This window comes from Hipposideros armiger, unplaced genomic scaffold (assembly GCF_001890085.2).
Source record: "Hipposideros armiger isolate ML-2016 unplaced genomic scaffold, ASM189008v1 scaffold_1361, whole genome shotgun sequence".
NCBI classification, from domain to species: Eukaryota; Metazoa; Chordata; class Mammalia; order Chiroptera; family Hipposideridae; genus Hipposideros; species Hipposideros armiger.
Window position 1 is genome coordinate 101,524 of NW_017732711.1, and position 19,034 is coordinate 120,557.

Sequence of the window (19,034 nt, forward strand, 5' to 3'; positions counted from 1 at the left end):
AAATGACCCATGAGAAAACACCATGAGATGGCAGGATTCCAGGGAGACAGTAGAGACCAAGATGCTGGGTTCAGAGGTTGGGGTGGCATTTCTGGGACTCCATGTTGCCCCCTTGAAGCAGGCAGAAGGCCTCTGCTGGTGGGGCCCTCTCTGCCCATTAGACCTCCCTGTCCCAAAGAATGTGTGGAGCCCCTGGGAAGTGGGATTTCAGACCAGTGACTCTGTGCCTCCCGATCTCCATACAGAACGGGCTCTTCTGCTCTGAGTGCATGTTCTCCATCACGACACTCGTCACTCAGCACTGGCCTTGCTGTGACTTGGAATGCAGGTGTCAACCCCTGGTGATGGAATGGGTGGGCTAGAGCACATGCCTTTCCCCCAGATCAGGCCCGGGAGAGGCCTAGGGCATGCATGGTCTGAAAATATCAACAAGATGGGTGGTATTATTACCTCTGTTTGCAAATGAGAGATGGAAAGGGGGAATGTTTGCTTCGGATCAAGCATGAGTGTATCAAACATGAATACAGAAATCTTAGCTTAATACAGGATTCATCAGTAAAGTATGTAGATCCATCTGGAAATAGAATTTGATGAGATTGTTCCATTTCTAATGTTATTATATTCCATAATGCTCTTCCAAATGCAAAAATCTAGAAAATAATGTTTAAAAACCTAGAAAGAAAAGCATGTCAAAAATGTCACTGGAAAGTAAGTGAAAGATTTTAGTTTAAAAAAGAAAAAAATCTCCCTGGAAGAGAAAAACACTGTAAAATTCAGGGTGGAGTTAAAGAGGTTTAAAGTTTCGGCAGATTATTATTAGCACGATGTTAACTAAATCTGCCACTAATAATAATTGTTTTGCATTTAAACATTTAGCATTTAAGCATTTTAGCACATGGTTAACAATTATTTATTAGATACAGATACACAGAAAGATGGTGGCAAAATTAGCCTTCAAAGACAAGAATTTTGTTGGGAAGGTATAGAATATACTTTAAAAATAAATCAAATATTATTATTTCTTCATCATCATCATTTTTATATTAAATTTAAGTAGTAGAGTTTGAATGAATTATATAAATTATGACCTTAACTATTTACCATAACATTGTGAGGTCAATATCAGTATTCTGCACATAAGAACTGCATAAGTAAGTAGCCGAGACTGGCGGTGGGGGGAGTAGGTGTTATGTTTTAGCTCTTATAACAAGTAAAGCACAAGGTGAAAGAGCTGGCTGAGTTAGAATTCTGAGAAATTGCTACTCTAAAACATATATCTAAAGATAAAGGGAAAAGTTGCAGTCCCAGAGGAGTATGATGTGGGTTTCAGTGATATTAGATTCAGAGGAATGAATTTCATAATCCTCAAAAATCATTCCCAGAATAGAGGATTTAAATAGTAATTGAATACAGTCACAGCCATTGTGAATGTATAAAGGAATGGTTCTGAATCTAGAAAGAAATGGAAGGTGAAACATTAACAAGTGTAATGCAAGCAAAAAGCAAGGAGCAAGAAAGAGAGAAAGAGAGGGAGGCAAATAGAAGGACACTGAGGCAAAGAGACAAGAGAGAAAGAGGAAAGAGGGAATGAGAGAGAAGAAAAGTGAAGAGGAGAAACACAGTCATGGATCTGATGCTGGAATGACACTGGACAGCTCTCAATCAGTTTAAGAATTGCCATTTCTAATAGTTAATATGTGGATGACTTGGGATGAAAAGAGATTGAAAGGGATGAGAAATTATAATGAATGTGTAGATATCTTTAATACAAGGTCCATTCATTTGAAGACACTCATCAAGAAAGTGTGTGGAGCCATCTGGATAAAGAGTGATGACATGTTCCATTTCTAGTATCATTATACTGCGCAATGTGCCTCCAGATGCAAATGCTTCATATTTTGTCTTTTGTCCCCATGGGAAATTTCCATAGCAGCAGTGACTAAAGTGCTGACCTACATGGGGACATTTGTTGAGACTTTGCATTGTATATCCTCCACTCCAATAAACGCTGCTACACTTGGAGTGTTTCTCGGGGACAGAATCTTAGAAATGGTCATCTCTAACCTTATAAGCAGGGTAAAGATGATCCCTGGATGCACAGTCTCCTGACTCTGCTTCTGTCATAGGTGGCAAGACAACAGGAGTTGTGTCACAGATGAAAAAGTAAGGCCGGAGAAGACCAGTGAACAGTTGCCTAAATGTGTAGATGTAAGACCCATTTGTAATGTCGTAGAAGGAGATTTCACCTGCTTCATAGTCCAAGAAAATCCCAATGCAACGAGGCCGTTCCAGGTGGAGCAGAGGCACTGATGGGGAGGCAAGGACCATGTACTCGTTCCCCTTCAGCAGCCACATGGCCCAGACTCCATTCTCAGGAGATGGTGTGGTCTCCCCCTTTCTTGGCACTGTGTCTTCACAGATTCCTAACCCCCACTCTGTTCTTTCCCCGACCATGACCTCCCAATAATGCCTCCCTGATGAGAAGTTCTGCAAACCCAGGATACAGGGCCACGTGTCAAATCGCTCGGGATTGCTGGGGACATCCCTCCACAATTCTCCGTCCTGCACACTACGCAGGTCAGCGGTCAAGAGGAGGCTGGGATGCGCCGTTGCAGGGTCCAGCTTCACGTCAACTGAAAGAATTTCATGGGACATGTAAAAGGACGGAAGAGGCAGCTAAGCACTTAGGAAGCATGACACAGGACAGTCACACCACTCCTCACTCTCTCTCTCTAAAGACTCCTAGAGAAAACAGTAAGTATTTCACCTTGCAGGCCACTGAGAATATTCTTCAGTACTTTAGGACATTCCGCTGCTACCTCTGCACAACCCAGGGTTCCTGGCTGCCCCACTGAAAACATGCACACTGAGGCCAGGACAAAGCAAGTGCATAACCAGTTAGTGTCCTCTGTCTACATTCAAAGTACCTGAGTGCTCTTAGGAATATTTTTTGCATTTAAAGTAAAAACTAAAAACCCCATGGGATGTATTTTTTTGTCTCAAAAACTATTAAAAAATTTCATTAAAACTAAATCCACCACTTTCAAAGCTATGTCACTGTGGCAAGCAAAATTCTGAGACAGAACCCATGACCTTCAGGCCCTGGTGGTACTCTCAGGTTTGTGTTATACTACATGACAAGAGGGAGGTTATCTGAGTGAGTCCAATATAATCACATCAATCTGTTTAAAAGCAGAACAGTTTCTCTGGCTATTCGCCTGGTGGCAGAAGAGAAAGTCAAAGAGATTTGGATTTGATTTGTTATTGCTGACTTTAAAGATGCAGGGGAGTGCCCCAAGAGGAGAAAGGCAGGTGACCTCCAACTGATAGTCAGTAAGGAAATGGGACCTCAGTCCTATAGCTGTGTGGAAATGCATTATGCTAACAACCTAAATAAGCTTGGAAAGTGATTCTTCCCCAGACCTTTCATAGAAGCCTACCCTGGCCAGCACCTTGATTTTGATCTTGTAAACCCCTAAGCAGAGAGCCAGCTGATTCCACCTAGAAGTCTGATCGGCAGAACCTCCAGCTAATGGATGGGTGTGGCTAAGTCTGTGGCAATTTGTTACACAGCAATAGAAAACTAATGCTGATACTGTGAAGTCCCAGTGAGACTGACATGAAATTTTACTTGTCCACAGAGTTAATAAGTACATCTACATATGAAATCTCCTCAGAGAAGAAAGGATGTAAGATATTCAGTGTCTTCTCCTTATAAACAATCAAAACTAGTAAATTTCATTAATATAGTTTTATTTTTAATATCATAGTAACAAATGTCACCACTATGATTGTCATTCTTCTTTGTCTCTAACTCACTTCTAGTGATGTTTCATACCTGAGTGGGTCACACATGTGGTCCACTGTCCATGCTAACCCATGTAGCCATCCTCAAGGTGGCCGTTGTCACCCCCACATTATAGATGAGGAAACTCAGAGTTAGAGTTAATGTGATTTCTCCAAACTCTAGAAATTGTAAGTAACAGGGATTGAAATGTGGGTCTCCATGGGAGTGTTGGCCTATCTAACGTGTTATGTTTTCACACATCAATCCTGCTCCAGCATACTTCTTTGTTTCATTTATAAGAAATCTGTGAAGTGGCTTTTAGTAGTCCATCTCCAACCCTTGTCTTTACATCTTTTCTCTTAAACTCAATCACCATAATAGAATAATACCTTAACCAAACAGCTCGTGCCCACCTTCCCAGGGACCTCCACAATGATGAGAGGACACATATCTTCAATGGCTTTTCTGGAGCACTCAACACTGTTGTGAAACCCTTTGTCCTGGAAAACCTCCTTTCTCTTTTCCAAAGACATGAGTCAGTGTGCTTTCCTCCCTCTGCACTCGCCATCCCACCTCTTGTTGGTCTCCTTTTCTGCTATATTCTCTTTTCCTCCATCACCACCATTGTACAAGTCAATGGTCGCAGGACTGGGATCTCTTCTATCTTTCTCAGCTCACTCCCAATGTGTTCTTGGGCTGGCTGGCTCAGTGCTTTAATTAAATTTCAATCAGCTGCTTACTGATCCCAGCTACCTATCTCTAGGCTAGACCTTTCTCCTGAAACTCCATATCTATAAAGCCATCTGAAGACCTGACATCAACATTCAGATATTTAACACTCTTCACCTTGTCCAAATACCAGCTTCCATCCTTCTGCCTCTCTGGAGCCATCAATATAAATGGCACCCTCGTTATGTCAATTCTGCAGGTTTAAACCTGGAAACCACTCATGAGTTTTCTCTTTCTGTGACACCTCAGGTCTAATTGAACAGCAAATCTTCCCAGCTGTATCTTCAAAACACACAAAAATTCTGTCCATCCTCAGCACCTCCACTATGAGTACTATGGTCCAGCCCATAACCATCTCTGGTTGAATTATTGCAAAGGTGGTCCTAATTGCTTTTTCCACTTGCCCTTCTGTAACTGATTCCCAATACAGCACACAGAGTACTCCTCCATGATATTAACCCAATTATGCTATTTCTCCATTTACAACTGTTCACTGATTTCCTGTTTCACTCTGAGGTAAAGCATCCTGCTTGGTGGCCTGCCCACCGGGTCCTGCACTCCTAACTCTGCTAGCGCAGCAGGGCCTCTTCAGAGCTCCTGGAAGGCACCTCCTGTACATACGTCCTTATCTGGAAAGCTCTCAGCCATATCAAATATTTGCTGAGTTTACACCCTACTGGGTGAGGGTGAGGTCTTCCTCGATCACACAATTTAAAAGTCGATGCCTTGTCCCCAGAACTTCTGGTCACCCTTACCTTACTATTTTTTCTTTTTCTTATTTTAAAGTGCATATATATATATATATATATATAATTAAATTTATTGGGGTGACAATGGTTAGTAAAATTATATAGGTTTCAAGTATATATTTCTATAACACATCATCTATATGTCACATTGTGTGTTCACCACCCAGAGTCAGTTCTCCTTCCATCACCATATATAATATCTGATCCCCTTTACCCTCTTCTAACACCCCCTCTCCCCCCTTGCCCTCTGGTAGCCTCTAAATGGTTGCCTGTTTCTATAAGTTTTGTTTGTTTGTTTGTCTTGTTCATTTGTTGCTTTCAGTTTTATATCCCACATATGAGTAAAGTCATATGGTTCTCAACTTTTTCTGTCTGACTCATTTCACTTAGCACAATAATCTCAAGATTCATTCATGTTGTTGCAAATGGCACTATTTAATCTTTTCTTATGGTCCAGTAGTATTCTATTATGTATATATACCACATCTTTATCCAATCATTTATCGAAGGACATTTTGATTGTTTCCATGTCTTGTCCAGCATAAATAATGCTGCAATGAACATCGGGGTACATAAATCTTTACAGATAAATGTTTTCAGGTTTTTTTGGTAGATACTCAGGAGAGAAATTGCTGGGTCATATGGTAATTCTAGTCTTAATTTTTTGAGGAAGCTCCATACTGTTTTCTATAGTGACTCTACCAATTTACATTCCCACCAACCGTGTATGAAGGTTCGTTTTTCTCACAGCCTTCCCAACATTTTTTATCATTTGTCTTGTTGATGATAGCCATTCTAACAGGCATGAGGTAATATCTCATTGTGGTTTTGATTTGCATTTCCCTAATAACTAGTGAAGTTGAGCATTTTTTCATATATCTGTTGGCCATTAGTATGTCTTCTTGGGAGAAGTTTCTTTTGAGGTCTTCTGCCCCCTTTTTAATTGGATTTTTTTGTTGTTGTTTTTGTTGAGTCGTATGAGTTATTTACATATTTTGGATGTTACCCCTTGTTGCAGACATTGTTTGCAAATATCTTCTCCCATTAGGTTGGTTGCCTCTTTATTTTGTTGATGCTTTCTTTTGCTGTGTAGAAGCTTTTTAGTTTGATATAGTCCCATTCATTTATTTTAGCTTTTTCTACCTTGCTTTGGAAGTCAAATTCATAAAATCCTCTTTGAACCCACGGTCCATAAGTTTAGTACCTATGCTTTCTTCTATTCAGTTTATTGTTTCAGGTCTTATGTTAAGTCTTTGATTCATTTTGAGTTAGTTTTGGTATATGGAGACAGATGGCAGTCTAGTTTCATTCTTTTGCACGTGGCTTTCCAATTTTCCCAAAAGCATTTATTGAAGAGGGTTTGTTTTCTCCATTGTATGTTTTTGGCTCCTTTGTCAAAAATTAATTGCCCATGTATATGTGTTTATTTCTGGGTTTTGAATTTTATTCCATTTGTCTGTCTGTTTTTCTGCCAATACAATGCTGTTTTGATTATTGTCACTTTGTAGTACAAGCTGAAGTCAGGGATTGTGACACCTCCAGCCTTGTTCTTTTTTCTTAGGATTGTTTTGGCTATTTGGGATCTTTTATGATTCCTGACAAATCTGATGATTTTTTGTTCTATTTCTTTAAAAAATGCCATTGGGAGTTTGATGGTGATTGCATTAAATCTATATATTGCTTTGGATAATATGGCCATTTTACCTATGTTGATTCTTCTAATCCATGAACACAAAATGTCTTTCCATTTCTTTGTATCTTTTTCAATTTCTTTTAAAAATGTCTTACAGTTTTTAGTGTATATGTCCTTCAAATCCTTTGTTAAGTTTATACCTATGTATTTTATTCTTTTTGTTGCAATTTCAAAAGGAATTGTTGTTTTAATTTATTCCTCTGAAATTTCATTGTTAGTATATAGGAATGCAATGGGTTTTTGTAAATTAATTTTGTAGCCAGCAACTTTACTGTATTCATTTATTGTTTCTAATAGCTTTTTGGTGGAGTTGTCAGGGTTTTCTATATAAAGAATCATATCATCTGCATAAAGTGACAATTTAACTTCTTTCTTCCCAATTTGGATGCCCTTCATTTCTCTGTCTTGCCTAATTGCTCTGGCTAGGACTTCCAGTACTATGTTAAATAACAGTAGTGACAGGGGACAACCCTGTCTTGTTCCTGAACATAGAGCAAAAGGCTTCAGTTTTTCACCATTAATTATATTAGCTGAGGGTTTATCATATATGGCCTTTATTATGTTAAGGTATTTTCCTTCTATACTTATTTCATTAAGTGTTTTAATCATGAACAGATGTTATATCTTGTCAAATACTTTCTCTGCGTCTATTGATACAATATGATTTTTTATCTTTTAGCTTGTTTATGTGGTGTATCACATTGATCGATTTGCGTATGTTGAACCATCTTTGTACCCCTGGGATGAAATGCATTTGATCATGATGCATAATCTTTTAAATGTATTGTTGTATTTGATTTGCTAGAATTTTGTTTACGATTTTTGCATCTGTATCATTAGAGATAATGGTCTGTAGTTTTCCTTTTTGTGTGTTATCCTTGCCAGATTTTAGTATCAGGGTAATTTTGGCCTCAAAATGAGTGAAGAAGTATTGCCTCTTTTTCAATTTTTTGGAAGAGTTTGAGGAGGACAGCATTAAATCCTCTTTGAATGTTTGGTAGAATTCACTAGTGAAGCCATCTGGTCCTGGACTTTTGCTTTGGGGAAGGTTTTGGATGATTGATTCAATTTCCTTACTGTTGATCAGTGTATTTGGATTTTCCAGTTCTTTGTGATTCAGTCTAGGAAGGCTATGTGTTTCTAAGAACATGTCCATTTCTTCTGGGTTATTGAATGTAGTAGCGTATAGACCTTCATACTATTCGTGTATGATCCTTTGCATTTCTGTGGCATCCGTGGTAACTTCCCCTCTTTCATTTCTGAATTTGTTTACTTGTGTCTTTTCTTTTTTTACCTTAGTGAGTCTAGCCAAGGGTTTGTCAATTTTATTAATCTTTTCAAAGAACCATTTCATTGTTGCATTAATTTTTTTCTATTGTCCTTTTATTCTGTATTTCATTTAGTTCTGCTCTAATTTTTATTACTTTTTTCTTTCTGCTGACTTTTGGTTTCATTTGTTCTTCTTTTTCTAGTTCTTTAGGGTGTAATGTTCAGTTGTTTATTTGGGATTTTACTTCTTTCTTGAGATAGGCCTGTAGTGATATGAATTTCCCTCTTATTACTGCTTTTGCTGCATCCCAATAATTTTAATAAGATGTGTTTTCATTATCATTTGTTTCAGTATGTCTTTTGATCTTCCCTCTTATTTCTTCTTTGACCCATTTGTTCTTTAATAGCATGTTGTTTAATCTCCACATATTTGTGGTTTTTCCTGTTTTGTTTTTGTAGTTGGTATCCAGTTTCAAAGCCTTGTGATCAGAGAATATGCTTGGTATGATTTCAATCTTCTTAAATCTGCTGAGGCTAGTTTTATATCCCAACGTATGGTCTATCCTTGAGAATGTTCCATGTACACTAGAAAAGACTGTATAGTCTGGTGTTCTAGGATGAAATGCTCTATAAATGTCAATTATGTCCATTTGGTCTAATGTGTCATTTAGGGCTGATGTTTCCTTACTTATTTTCTGTTTGGATGATCTATCTATAGCTGTCAATGACATATTTAAGTACTCTATTATAATTGTGTTTTGATCAGTTTCTCCCTTTAGTTCTTTTAGCAGTTGCTTTGTATATTTTGGTGCTCCCTGATTGGGGCATATATATTGATAATATTGTGTCTTCTTGCTGTATTGCCCCCTTTATCATTATGAAATGTCCATCTTTGTCACTTGTTACCTTTTTTTTATATCCTGAAGTCTGTTTCATCAGCTATAAGTATGGCTACACCCACTTTTCTCTGGATACCATTTGCTTGGAGTATCGTTTTCCACCCTCTCACTTTGAGTCTATATTTGTCCTTGTATCTGAGATGTGTCTCTTGGAGAATGCATATGGTTGGGTTTTGTTTTTTGATCCAGCCTCCTACTCTGTGCCTTTTTGGTGAGCTCAGTAGATTTACATTTAGGGTGATTATTGATATATGAGGATTTCCTATAACCATTCTATCTTTTGTTTTCTGGTAGCTTAGTGTCTCCATTGTTTCTTTGTCTTTTTGTTCCTGTCTGTTATTTTAGTGTGGTGGTATTTTATGGTTTTTCCCTCTGTTTCTTGTTTTATGCTATATGTGTCAGCTCTGGATTTTTCTTTTTTTGAGTAGTTACTTTTAAGTTTATGTAAAAAAAATGTTTCATATATACACCTTACTCTTTTTTTCAATAATTTGTATTACCTTCTAACATTTTCTGTATATTGCATAATTTAAGTAAATACATGCATAATGAAAGTGGGGATTTGCAGGATTTTGTTGTTGTTCAATGATATATTCCAATGCTTAAAAAAGTGGCTGGATTAAAAAAAAAGCCAATTTTTTGAATTGATTAATTGAGTATTTAATTCAGTCAATAGAATTGGAGATGATGAGGACATGGATTCTGAGAGTATAATGACTTGCAATGATTTATCCAGTTAGTATATATCCATTTGCCTATTAGAACATGGATTAAATCATTGAACAAGAGTAGTAAAGATGGGTTCCCTCACTAGGAGACAAAGCTGTTTCCTGTTAAGCATTGAAACCACAATATAGTCACAGTGTATTTTCATTACTTGGGATACGTTGGATTAAAAAAAGAAATTAAAAAAAATTAAACCTATAGTGTTTTAAAGAATCAGACCAAACAAATTCATTTATGACACCACAGTTATTCCAACGTAAAAATAACTGACTAAATATTTTTGGCTTTGTTACCTTTCTAATTTAAGCAACTCATCAAACTGACAGATAATAAAATAAACCAAACTTCTAATTATTTGATACTCTACAATGTTTTCATATTGATGCTTTTATTTTCTATTTTAAAATATATTTCATTTAGTCCTTCAAACAATACTATTTTTAGCATTTTATAAAAATGGACATGCAGATTTTTGGGAAATAATGTTACTCATGTCACAGCTAATAAGACCACTGTTCTAACCAGATGCAGTTTGTACGGGTGTCAGTGACTCTGACATTCCTCAGGACTGCTCATATATACCCCAGTCCCCTTCCTTCTGGGCACGGTGCTCTCTCCCAAAGTGGAGATTTGTAGGATTTTTGTTGTTTTTCAATGATCTATTCCAATGTTTAGAAAAGTGGCTGGCATTAAAACAACGTCATGGGACCTCCTTCCATCAATAGCATCTCCGGGAAGCCTGTGTAGCATGTCAGTGTGGGTGTTGTCAGGAGTGGCGCACAGTTGGCCATCACCCTGCCCTGTCCTATGGTTACCAGCAACGGGAAGGAGGGCTCTGTCTGCACGGGTACCAGGGTGATGTGACACAAAAGCTTCCACAATTCAGTAGTAAACAAATACTATGATTTCAAAATAAAACCTTGCTGAATTTATTCACTGCACCTTGGGTTCTGGTGCAGGGACAGCCAGAGCCCAGGCATTGTCATCCCCTGAGCTCTAAGATACAACCTACCTTGGAACTTCCTCAACATTTCTCTCATCCCAGGGATGCGACACATTGTCTTCAGCTCCATGGGGATGGTTTCCAGTTCCAGCCGTGTGACACTCTTACTTCTGAGAAGAGCACAGAATTGACACCTCTCAGTTATCCACCAACCACCTCAGCCTCTCCCAACCCATCCTCGATTCAGAGAGTAAACATACCGGCTCAAGGCTCCTCCCACACCCTGGAAGGGAAAGAGAAATACAAGCAGGTGTGAGACCTGGAGACTGCTTTTGACAAACAGGGGACAAATCATGAACATCTGTCTTTTGGAATGACTGGATATCATTAACTATTAAGATAAAATATAGGAGACATGAATCTCTCTTCATAGAAGCCAAAAATAGGCTGTTGTTGAATTTTCTCATGACTTTAAAATAATAGAATCAGTTGTCTCTATTAGAATAGAATTAGACTATACAAAGTTTCGGTTAATACCTGTGATAGCTACCAATTTAACAATTTTCCAAATTGAAAATTAACATTTGGATGTTTTAAGAGTTACATTCTGCAACAAATATAGGTGGAATTAGAGTAAGAACAGATCTTAAATATCTGTAGAATGTATTTGAGAAATAATGAAAAGCATAGACATAAAATGTTACTCTCAATATCTCTGTATGAAAATGCCAAATTCCTCATTCTTTGAACTAACACACCATATCTATGAACTCATATGTGAGTGGGTTACCTAAGTAGACAAAAACAGAAGTCATTAATACCTAGCAACATTTTATCTCAAAGTAGATTAAACAAATCAACTGCATTGCATTTCTCCTTTCCCTCTAAAAATAATCACCTACCAGATTAATTTTTATAAAGCAGGCTGATGATTAATTTTACTGTTTATGGGAATGGCAGCCTTTGGTTTAAGCCATTGGGTATAAAATATAGCTTATTGGAACTGGGGAAGAAAGGCAAGCATTATTTGAGTGTATGCTTCCTAAGATTTGCATTATAAATCTTTTTAGCATTGATTTGGTGCTAGTGAATGCTCATTTTAAGTAAGTTGTGTTTTGAGATATGACAATGAATGTTATTGAAAACGCTGAAGTTCTTGTGTTTACTTACTGTCTGAAATTTAAAAAGAAATTCCTTTCTACCCCTTGGTTTGCTCACAAGGAAACAGGTATAACAATAACACCAACAACATTTTTTACTTATATATATAGATATTTTGAAGACAAAATGAGATAAATTAAATGCATATGCTTTGTAGTTTCCTTCATTGAATGGCCCCTACTGTGTGGCCAGCGCTTAGTGACCGCACTCGTATGAGGATATGAACTACTCAGTTCAGAAACCCCAGAATAAGTCATTGGGAATGAGCTAAAACCCAGTGTGCCCAGAAACTTTCTCTGACTGAGTTCTATCACTGTTCCATGTATCCATCAGTGATGGTTTTTCCCGATTCACGGGGATTAATGTCTTCACGGAGGGTTCAAACGAACATTTATTTCCCCGTCCCCACTGTTCTACAATCCCACCAGACTGTGGGCCTGGAACTTCCTTCCCACTGTGCCTGGAATAAGCATACGATACGGGTAGGGAGTTCGCATTTGCCTTAAATTTTAACATGAAAATTCCTAGCTGGACAATTTAAAATTTATGTATTTGCTTGGCTATTGCTTGAGACGGGTTACCGAAGACTGACTTGGCCATCCCTGAATACAGCAACATCGTCAGTGACAGACTGACTGTGAGGTTTTAGGAGTGTTTTTCAGCCATCGTAGTGTAGGTTGTTCTTTTTCTGTTTATTCTTACATAAATCATCGGATTAATTTTAATTTTTAAAATATTTAGGTTTTTCTTTTTAATAGGCACTGTTCTATATGCTTCTCTAGCTTCCCTCTGATCAAGAAGCTTTCCCAGTGAGTTCGGGTGTGCTTTTCCTAAAAAGCACACACGCCCAGCGGTTTGCCTATGGGCGCTGCCATCTGTCCAGTGGCCTTACCTCCAACAGGCCCAGGGCCGGGCGCTGGCACCTGTCTTCCAGCTCATCGGCCAGCTCCCGCAGGGTCCTGCTGTGCTGGGCCAGCCGGCTCTTGCTGTCCCGCAGTCTCTGCAGGGTGGCCCGCTCCTCCTGCTCCAGCCGCCGCAGCTGCAGCTGCTCCTCCTGGGCCAAGAAGCCTCGATGCTTCTCAAACTCCAGCCGGAAGTGCTGCCTCTGCGTTTCCACTTTCTCCTGGAGTGACAGTGACCGCCAAACTCAGGACGGGGGGCACAGCGCCCCCTGGCAGTCGCCTTCACAAACACAGCAAGGCAGTGAGGGAGCCCAGCCTCCCAACTGTGAACTGATTGGCTGCATTTATTTCATTTACTTTTTTTTTAGTGTCAACGTTCAGATATTTAATAGTACCTTTAAAATAAACAGTACTACATTTAAAATGGTTCCAAAATTATAATATATATATTTAAAATACAAACTTTAAATAAGTTTAACATAAGTTTGGCTGCATTTTGAAAACACACAAAAACCAGAGGCCACTCACATGAGAGGTGGCTTGGCCGAGTTTTCAAGCTGAGTGTTGGACTTGGACTTGGGGACAATGCCCTTTTACATTCCAGTTTCAGTACCATACCTACAACATGTGGGAACAGGGCAATAAGGGCATTAGAATTTAATAGCTACTAAGTCCTTGAGCAGAGCCACTAACATAGAGCACTTTCACAAGAGAAGCTGCAATTTACTAGTAGAGGGGTCACTAGAATGAGCACTTGTAGAAACAACTGAATTATGAAGAGAGATTAGAGCTACCCGGATTTGTAAATGTGAATGAGAGCAGGGTAGTGGTGAGAAGAGGGTGAAGGCTCCCTCTATTATAGCACGGTGATCTGCATTCCTAAGGCCAGTGTTCCCTGCAGAGCCAGGAAGGAGCCAAGGGGTGCTCAGGCCACTGGCTACCAGTGAACATCAGGGAATTGTGATTTCTCTCCACATCTGATTTCTACGATTTTTAAATACACCTAAGGAACATACTGTGGTACAGCATTATATCTAAATTTTATTTTATTGAGACTTGTATGAGTGTAAGAGGCAAATTATCCTCCTACAATCTCTCCACATTTGGATTCCTTAGCCAATTTTTAAACATAACATCTTCGTTTGATTAAAGAGAATAAGCTATCACCTTTAAAAAAATTAACAATAATTTTCAAATCCCCCATAGAACTCAACTCCTCCCTCCAGTTTCCCATCTCCACTTCTTTCTTCCACTTTCTTACCACTAGATTCATATAATCCTCACCTCTTTAACATGAACCAACTCTGAATTCTATAATCTGATCTAAAAGTACAACTCATGTAATTTCTCCCTATGTTGGAGGTTACTGAGGAATGGGGCTGACAACCTCGTCACTGAAAAGGCTGCAGTTATATGTGGGTGTAACAGGTTGTGTGGAGAGAAGGGGTTTTCTCACATCATCCTTTTCAGTGCTACAATTATATCTACAGATACAGGAAGCAGAGGGCTTTTATAGAACTTTTGAGTTCATTAAACCAAAAGCTTGTTGCTTTTGGTTCCCATGGATAAATTCTCAGTGCTGAAGATCATGCAAAATTACTTGGCTTAGAACAGGAATCTTAGCATCATTTCTACTTTAGAATAACCAGTGGAAGCTTTCAAAAATGCAGGACCCAGATCTTAATATGGAGTTTCTGATTTTGTAAGTCTGTGGTCAGGTCAGGATTGAAAATAACTGACTTGGATTATTAGCCTAAAAAGAACAAAAATTATCAATAAATGTTTAGCTTTGTATATAAATATGTAGCTATGCACAATAAGGCATCACAGAAGAAAAGTGTAGCAAAAATGGTCCTTATGGAAATATCTGTCTGAAGGAGGATACAGTATAAGACCACATTTCAAGAAAAGAAGTAAAGAATTAGTAAAACATAGAAAACGATCACAGAAGAAGGATTATTTGGAGAAGGACAAAGAATGGTAAAATTCTATAAAATAAATTCTCTATATGGTATAATATGTTATGCAAATATATATTTCACATATAGTTTGTATATATAGTTTCTCAATCTAGATAGATCCTATTTGACATTTGGCCAGATTATTCTTTGTAGTGAATTTGAGGGGTGGGGGTGGGGGGCTGTCCTGTGCATTGTAGGGTGTTTGGCAACATTCATGGCCTCTACCCATTAGATGTCAGTAGCACCCACACACATCCCCAGTCGTAACAAGAAAAAATATCTACAAATATTGCAAAATGTCTGCTGGATGGCAAAATCACCCCAGACTGAGAACTGTTTTGTGTGTGTGTGTGTGTGTGTGTGTGTGTGTGTGTGTGTGTGTAAATGGGTTGGAGAAACAAAGAGCCAATGAAGTACAGAAGAGAGAACATGTATGTGAGTGAAAGGAGGCTGAAACTTCACCTCACCCTCTCTTAGTAAGATGAATGCCTTCTAGCTAAATTTTGTCTGCATCAATGCTATGAAATGTTTATTATTCATTCATCCAACAAATACATTTTTAAACTTGTAGTGGCCATCTGAAATTGCTTTAGATACCATGGAAGATCAAGATCAGCAAAGTTGTTTATGATTTGGGTTTCTGTAGTGTTAGAGATATGAAGGACACAGATGTCTATAATTGGAGGGAGCAGGATTATCTAGGATGACACTGAGATGTTTTTCTTGAGCACCTATGTAGATGAAACAAATGAGTTGGCACAGGGAAGGTAGCTGAATTTAATGACCTAAGTTTGGAATCTTCCAAAGCCCCAATATTCTCGTACCTTCCAAATGATAGTTTTCTTCACCACATTGGCCTCCTGTGTCAAAGCCTCCTCCATCTCTTTCCTCACCAGTTCCAGGGCCATCTGGAGCTTTGCCTGTTTGGGAAGATATGCTAAGACCATTACAGACATGCTCACTTAGTACCAATACTGACCAGCTTCTGAGATCACTTAAAACAGGCCCTGAAGGGGCCAGCAGAGTGGCTCAGTTGGTTAAGAGCTCACCTAAGAGTGTGAGCTCTGAGCAACAGGGTCGTCGGTTCGATTCCTGGCCTGAGCTGAGCTGCTGCTGAGCTGCCAACAGGTGGCAGGGTAGCTCAGCTAAAAAAAAAAAACAGGCCCTGATGAACAAACAGACATGCCCAACCTCATTAGTATCTAAGTTAAACATAAATACACTTTTAAATGTTAATCCAGACATAATCAAAGATTTATCTCAAAGTATACTCATAATGGCATTATTTAAAATAGTAGCTATTATAACATGTTAAAAGTAGAGGATAAGAAAATTTTATTTTAGATTAAAGGATGAAATTAAAATAAAGTGCTGTAGAATATTTAATAACAAGAAATGCTCACAATTATAAAGTCAATAAAAATAAGTATATTTTATGTAGTGCAACACCAATTTTGAAAAAATGTGCTTGTGATGAATATATAAAAACTAGGCAAAGGTCGATGAAAATGTTCAGTAGATTAAATCTCATCTACTAGTGCTTGGTTGAAAAGTGATGCTATTCCTTACATCTATATATTTCAAACTCCTTAAAATTATGTATTACTTTATAGTCAGAAGTGTTTGTTATTATTAGGCCAGAAGAAACCACGTAAGCTAGTATTAATGCAATGAAAAAAAATACAGAATGTTGTAAATCTTACAAGAAGTAAAAAAATAATTTAATGGAAACTAAATCTCTTTTCAACTCTAGGACTCCTGCTAGAGCTAAACACATATCTTATTTACAGAGAACACATACAAAGATACACATACACACATTTTTAAACTCTACCCAAAGTCATTTGATAAGTCTCAGGAAAAAAAAATTCTTGCTAATCATTCACAAGTCCTCCATATCAATTATTTTTAAAAAGAGACTATTATAACATAATGCTCATAAAAAGAGCAGTAGGATTCATGGAGGATTTAACAAGACGGTGGAAGTGGCATTTGTTTTAGTGTTTGCAAGGAACAGAACACACTGACATGTAGATAGACAGAAGCTCCCTCAGATGGAAGAAACCTGAGTAAAAGCAAGGATGTGACTAGGGTGTGGCATGCTTGGGGCCAAATGATTAGGCTAGTTTTGCTGGATCTCATGGCTAGTTAAGGCAACAGCTGTAGAAACAGAACATAGGGTCCTAGGAAGTCTAGACTGACAGGCTAAGAAGTTCAGCAGATATTTATTTGGTATTTAATTGAAAGACTACTAAAATATAGAGAGAACTTTTCTAGAAATAGTACACTAGCCATGCTCTGTGTGGTGCCTTGTGGATCAAAAGAAGGCAGAAACATTTTGCAAAAGTCTAGGTAGAAATAGCTACCACCTGGTTTTTGTAGATGACAACCAAAACCAAAAATAACAACTAAGACTGATATTTCCAGGTAGGTCTGGAGGGAAGTTGAGGGGATAAATATCCCAAACCCTAATTTAAAACAATACAACTAAGTTTAGAAAATAATGAACATTTTAAGAAAGTCAATATTTGCAATTTATTTCATTGTGATAGATAAATATGTCAGTAGGTTAAACAGGACTTTGACCTTCGTTGTGCTAGTAGTTGTTCCAGATGTTGGGAACTTCAATGTGTTCAGAATATGTCCAAGACTATTCCTTTAAAGACTTTTACAGATGTCCCTTTGGGGGGCCTAACACTCATACCAGGCATCTTTTCATGGAAGATGCTCAAACCTAAGTCCCCAAACGTGAGCTGAATAAACACCTGGCCCTGCACTTAGCACCTGGATGCCTACTTCAGAGCAGTGTGCCCATCGAGACGGCTGTTCTTTACTAATGCTCACACCCCAAGGTTGTTTTGGTCACAGTATCACTCAATGTGATAGCTGTTGGGAAGCGTTTACTAAAGATGCACACCTGGAATCAAGAACCAAACACGACGCTACCCTCTACACAGAGCTCTAGCTGTGGGGCCCAGACAATCAGCCTCAGGAAAAACGAGACCAGCCAGAAAGCAAAGGACCAGGAAGGCTACGTGGGCGAGAGCGACCAGTAAAGTTATGTGCCTCGGGGCTCCTTCACAGGGGTTCAGAGGGGGCCACCGCGAAGCCAAGGCGCGGAGCCCAGCTCCGAGTGCGCGCTGTGCCGCCGGCTGCGGGGGGCGCGGGCGGTCCCGACGAAGTGCTGGCATTGGCCTTGCGTCCTGGCAGGTGACCCAGCACCTCCGCTCGGCCCGCTCGCGTCAGAGGGCACTTCCAGGCCCGCCCGCTCGCCCGTGGAGTGCGGCTCACCTGGTGGTGCCGGGCGGCCTCCTGCAGCGGCGCCGTGCGGTGGCCCCTGTGCTCCGGCGCGGTGTCGCACATCCAGCACAGCGCCGCCTGGTCGTCCTCGCAGAAGCGGCTCAGCTCCTGGCCGTGGCGCGCGCACTGCGCCCCCGCCAGCCCCACGCCCAGCCCCAGCTGCCGCACGCCGTCCACTAGGCTGGCCAGCTGCCGGTTGGGCCGGAAGCCCTCCCGCGCGAAGGGCCCGCGGCACTGCGGACACGCGTAGAGGCCGCCCGGCGCGCTATCGGACTTGTCGCAGAACTCGGAGATGCAGCGCAGGCAGAAGCTGTGGCCGCAGTCCACGCTGACCGGCTCTTGCAGGAAGTCCAGGCACACGGGGCACCGCGCCTCGTCGCGCAGCCCCTGGCCGGGCGCCCCCGCGGCCATGCCAGCGCCGCACCGTCTCCCTGTCGTCTGCACTCGGGAGGGGCCCTGCCTGAGGACCAGGGAGCACAGCCTGGTGTTATCAGCCGACTGGGGTTCAGGCCAAGGGAGCCACTCCCGGTGAAAAGTGACAAGGCAGATGCCCTTGGGCACCAGGGTCAATTAGCGCTCCAGTCCTCAGACCCCTGGGATCGGGAGCCCCTCACTGCGCGCCCTCATGCAGCCTCTGCTCCTGTTTTCACCGCCGGGTAATGTGGAGAATTGCTCAGCTTCTCCCTTTCACTGCGTCCAGGACAGCCCCATGGCCACCTCATCCTTGTCTGCAGGAAGAGTTCTTAAATCCTTTTCCAAACCTCCATTTTTCTGCCTCCTGTTAATGAGCTCATGATAAAGAAATGAGTAGATGAGTTGAAGGGAACATGCCCAAAGAGATGTGCGTGCGTGCGTGTGTGTGTGTGTGTGTGTGTGTGTGTGATGACGATAGGTCTATAGCCCAGTGACCACTCA

The 19,034-nt window shown here is 40.1% G+C and overlaps 1 protein-coding gene across 1 annotated transcript; it reads right to left on the minus strand.

Annotated features, from left to right (window-relative positions):
• Nucleotides 1-1,546: 1,546 nt before the first annotated feature.
• TRIM58 (tripartite motif containing 58) lies at nucleotides 1,547-18,689 on the minus strand. Its single transcript, XM_019633617.1, has 6 exons — nucleotides 18,111-18,689; nucleotides 15,644-15,739; nucleotides 12,849-13,079; nucleotides 11,056-11,078; nucleotides 10,865-10,965; nucleotides 1,547-2,633 (listed from the first exon to the last, which is right to left on the minus strand). Exons 1-6 carry the CDS (start codon nucleotides 18,528-18,530, stop codon nucleotides 2,044-2,046), a joined length of 1,461 nt encoding a protein of 486 aa, XP_019489162.1. The 5' UTR covers nucleotides 18,531-18,689; the 3' UTR covers nucleotides 1,547-2,043.
• Nucleotides 18,690-19,034: the final 345 nt, after the last annotated feature.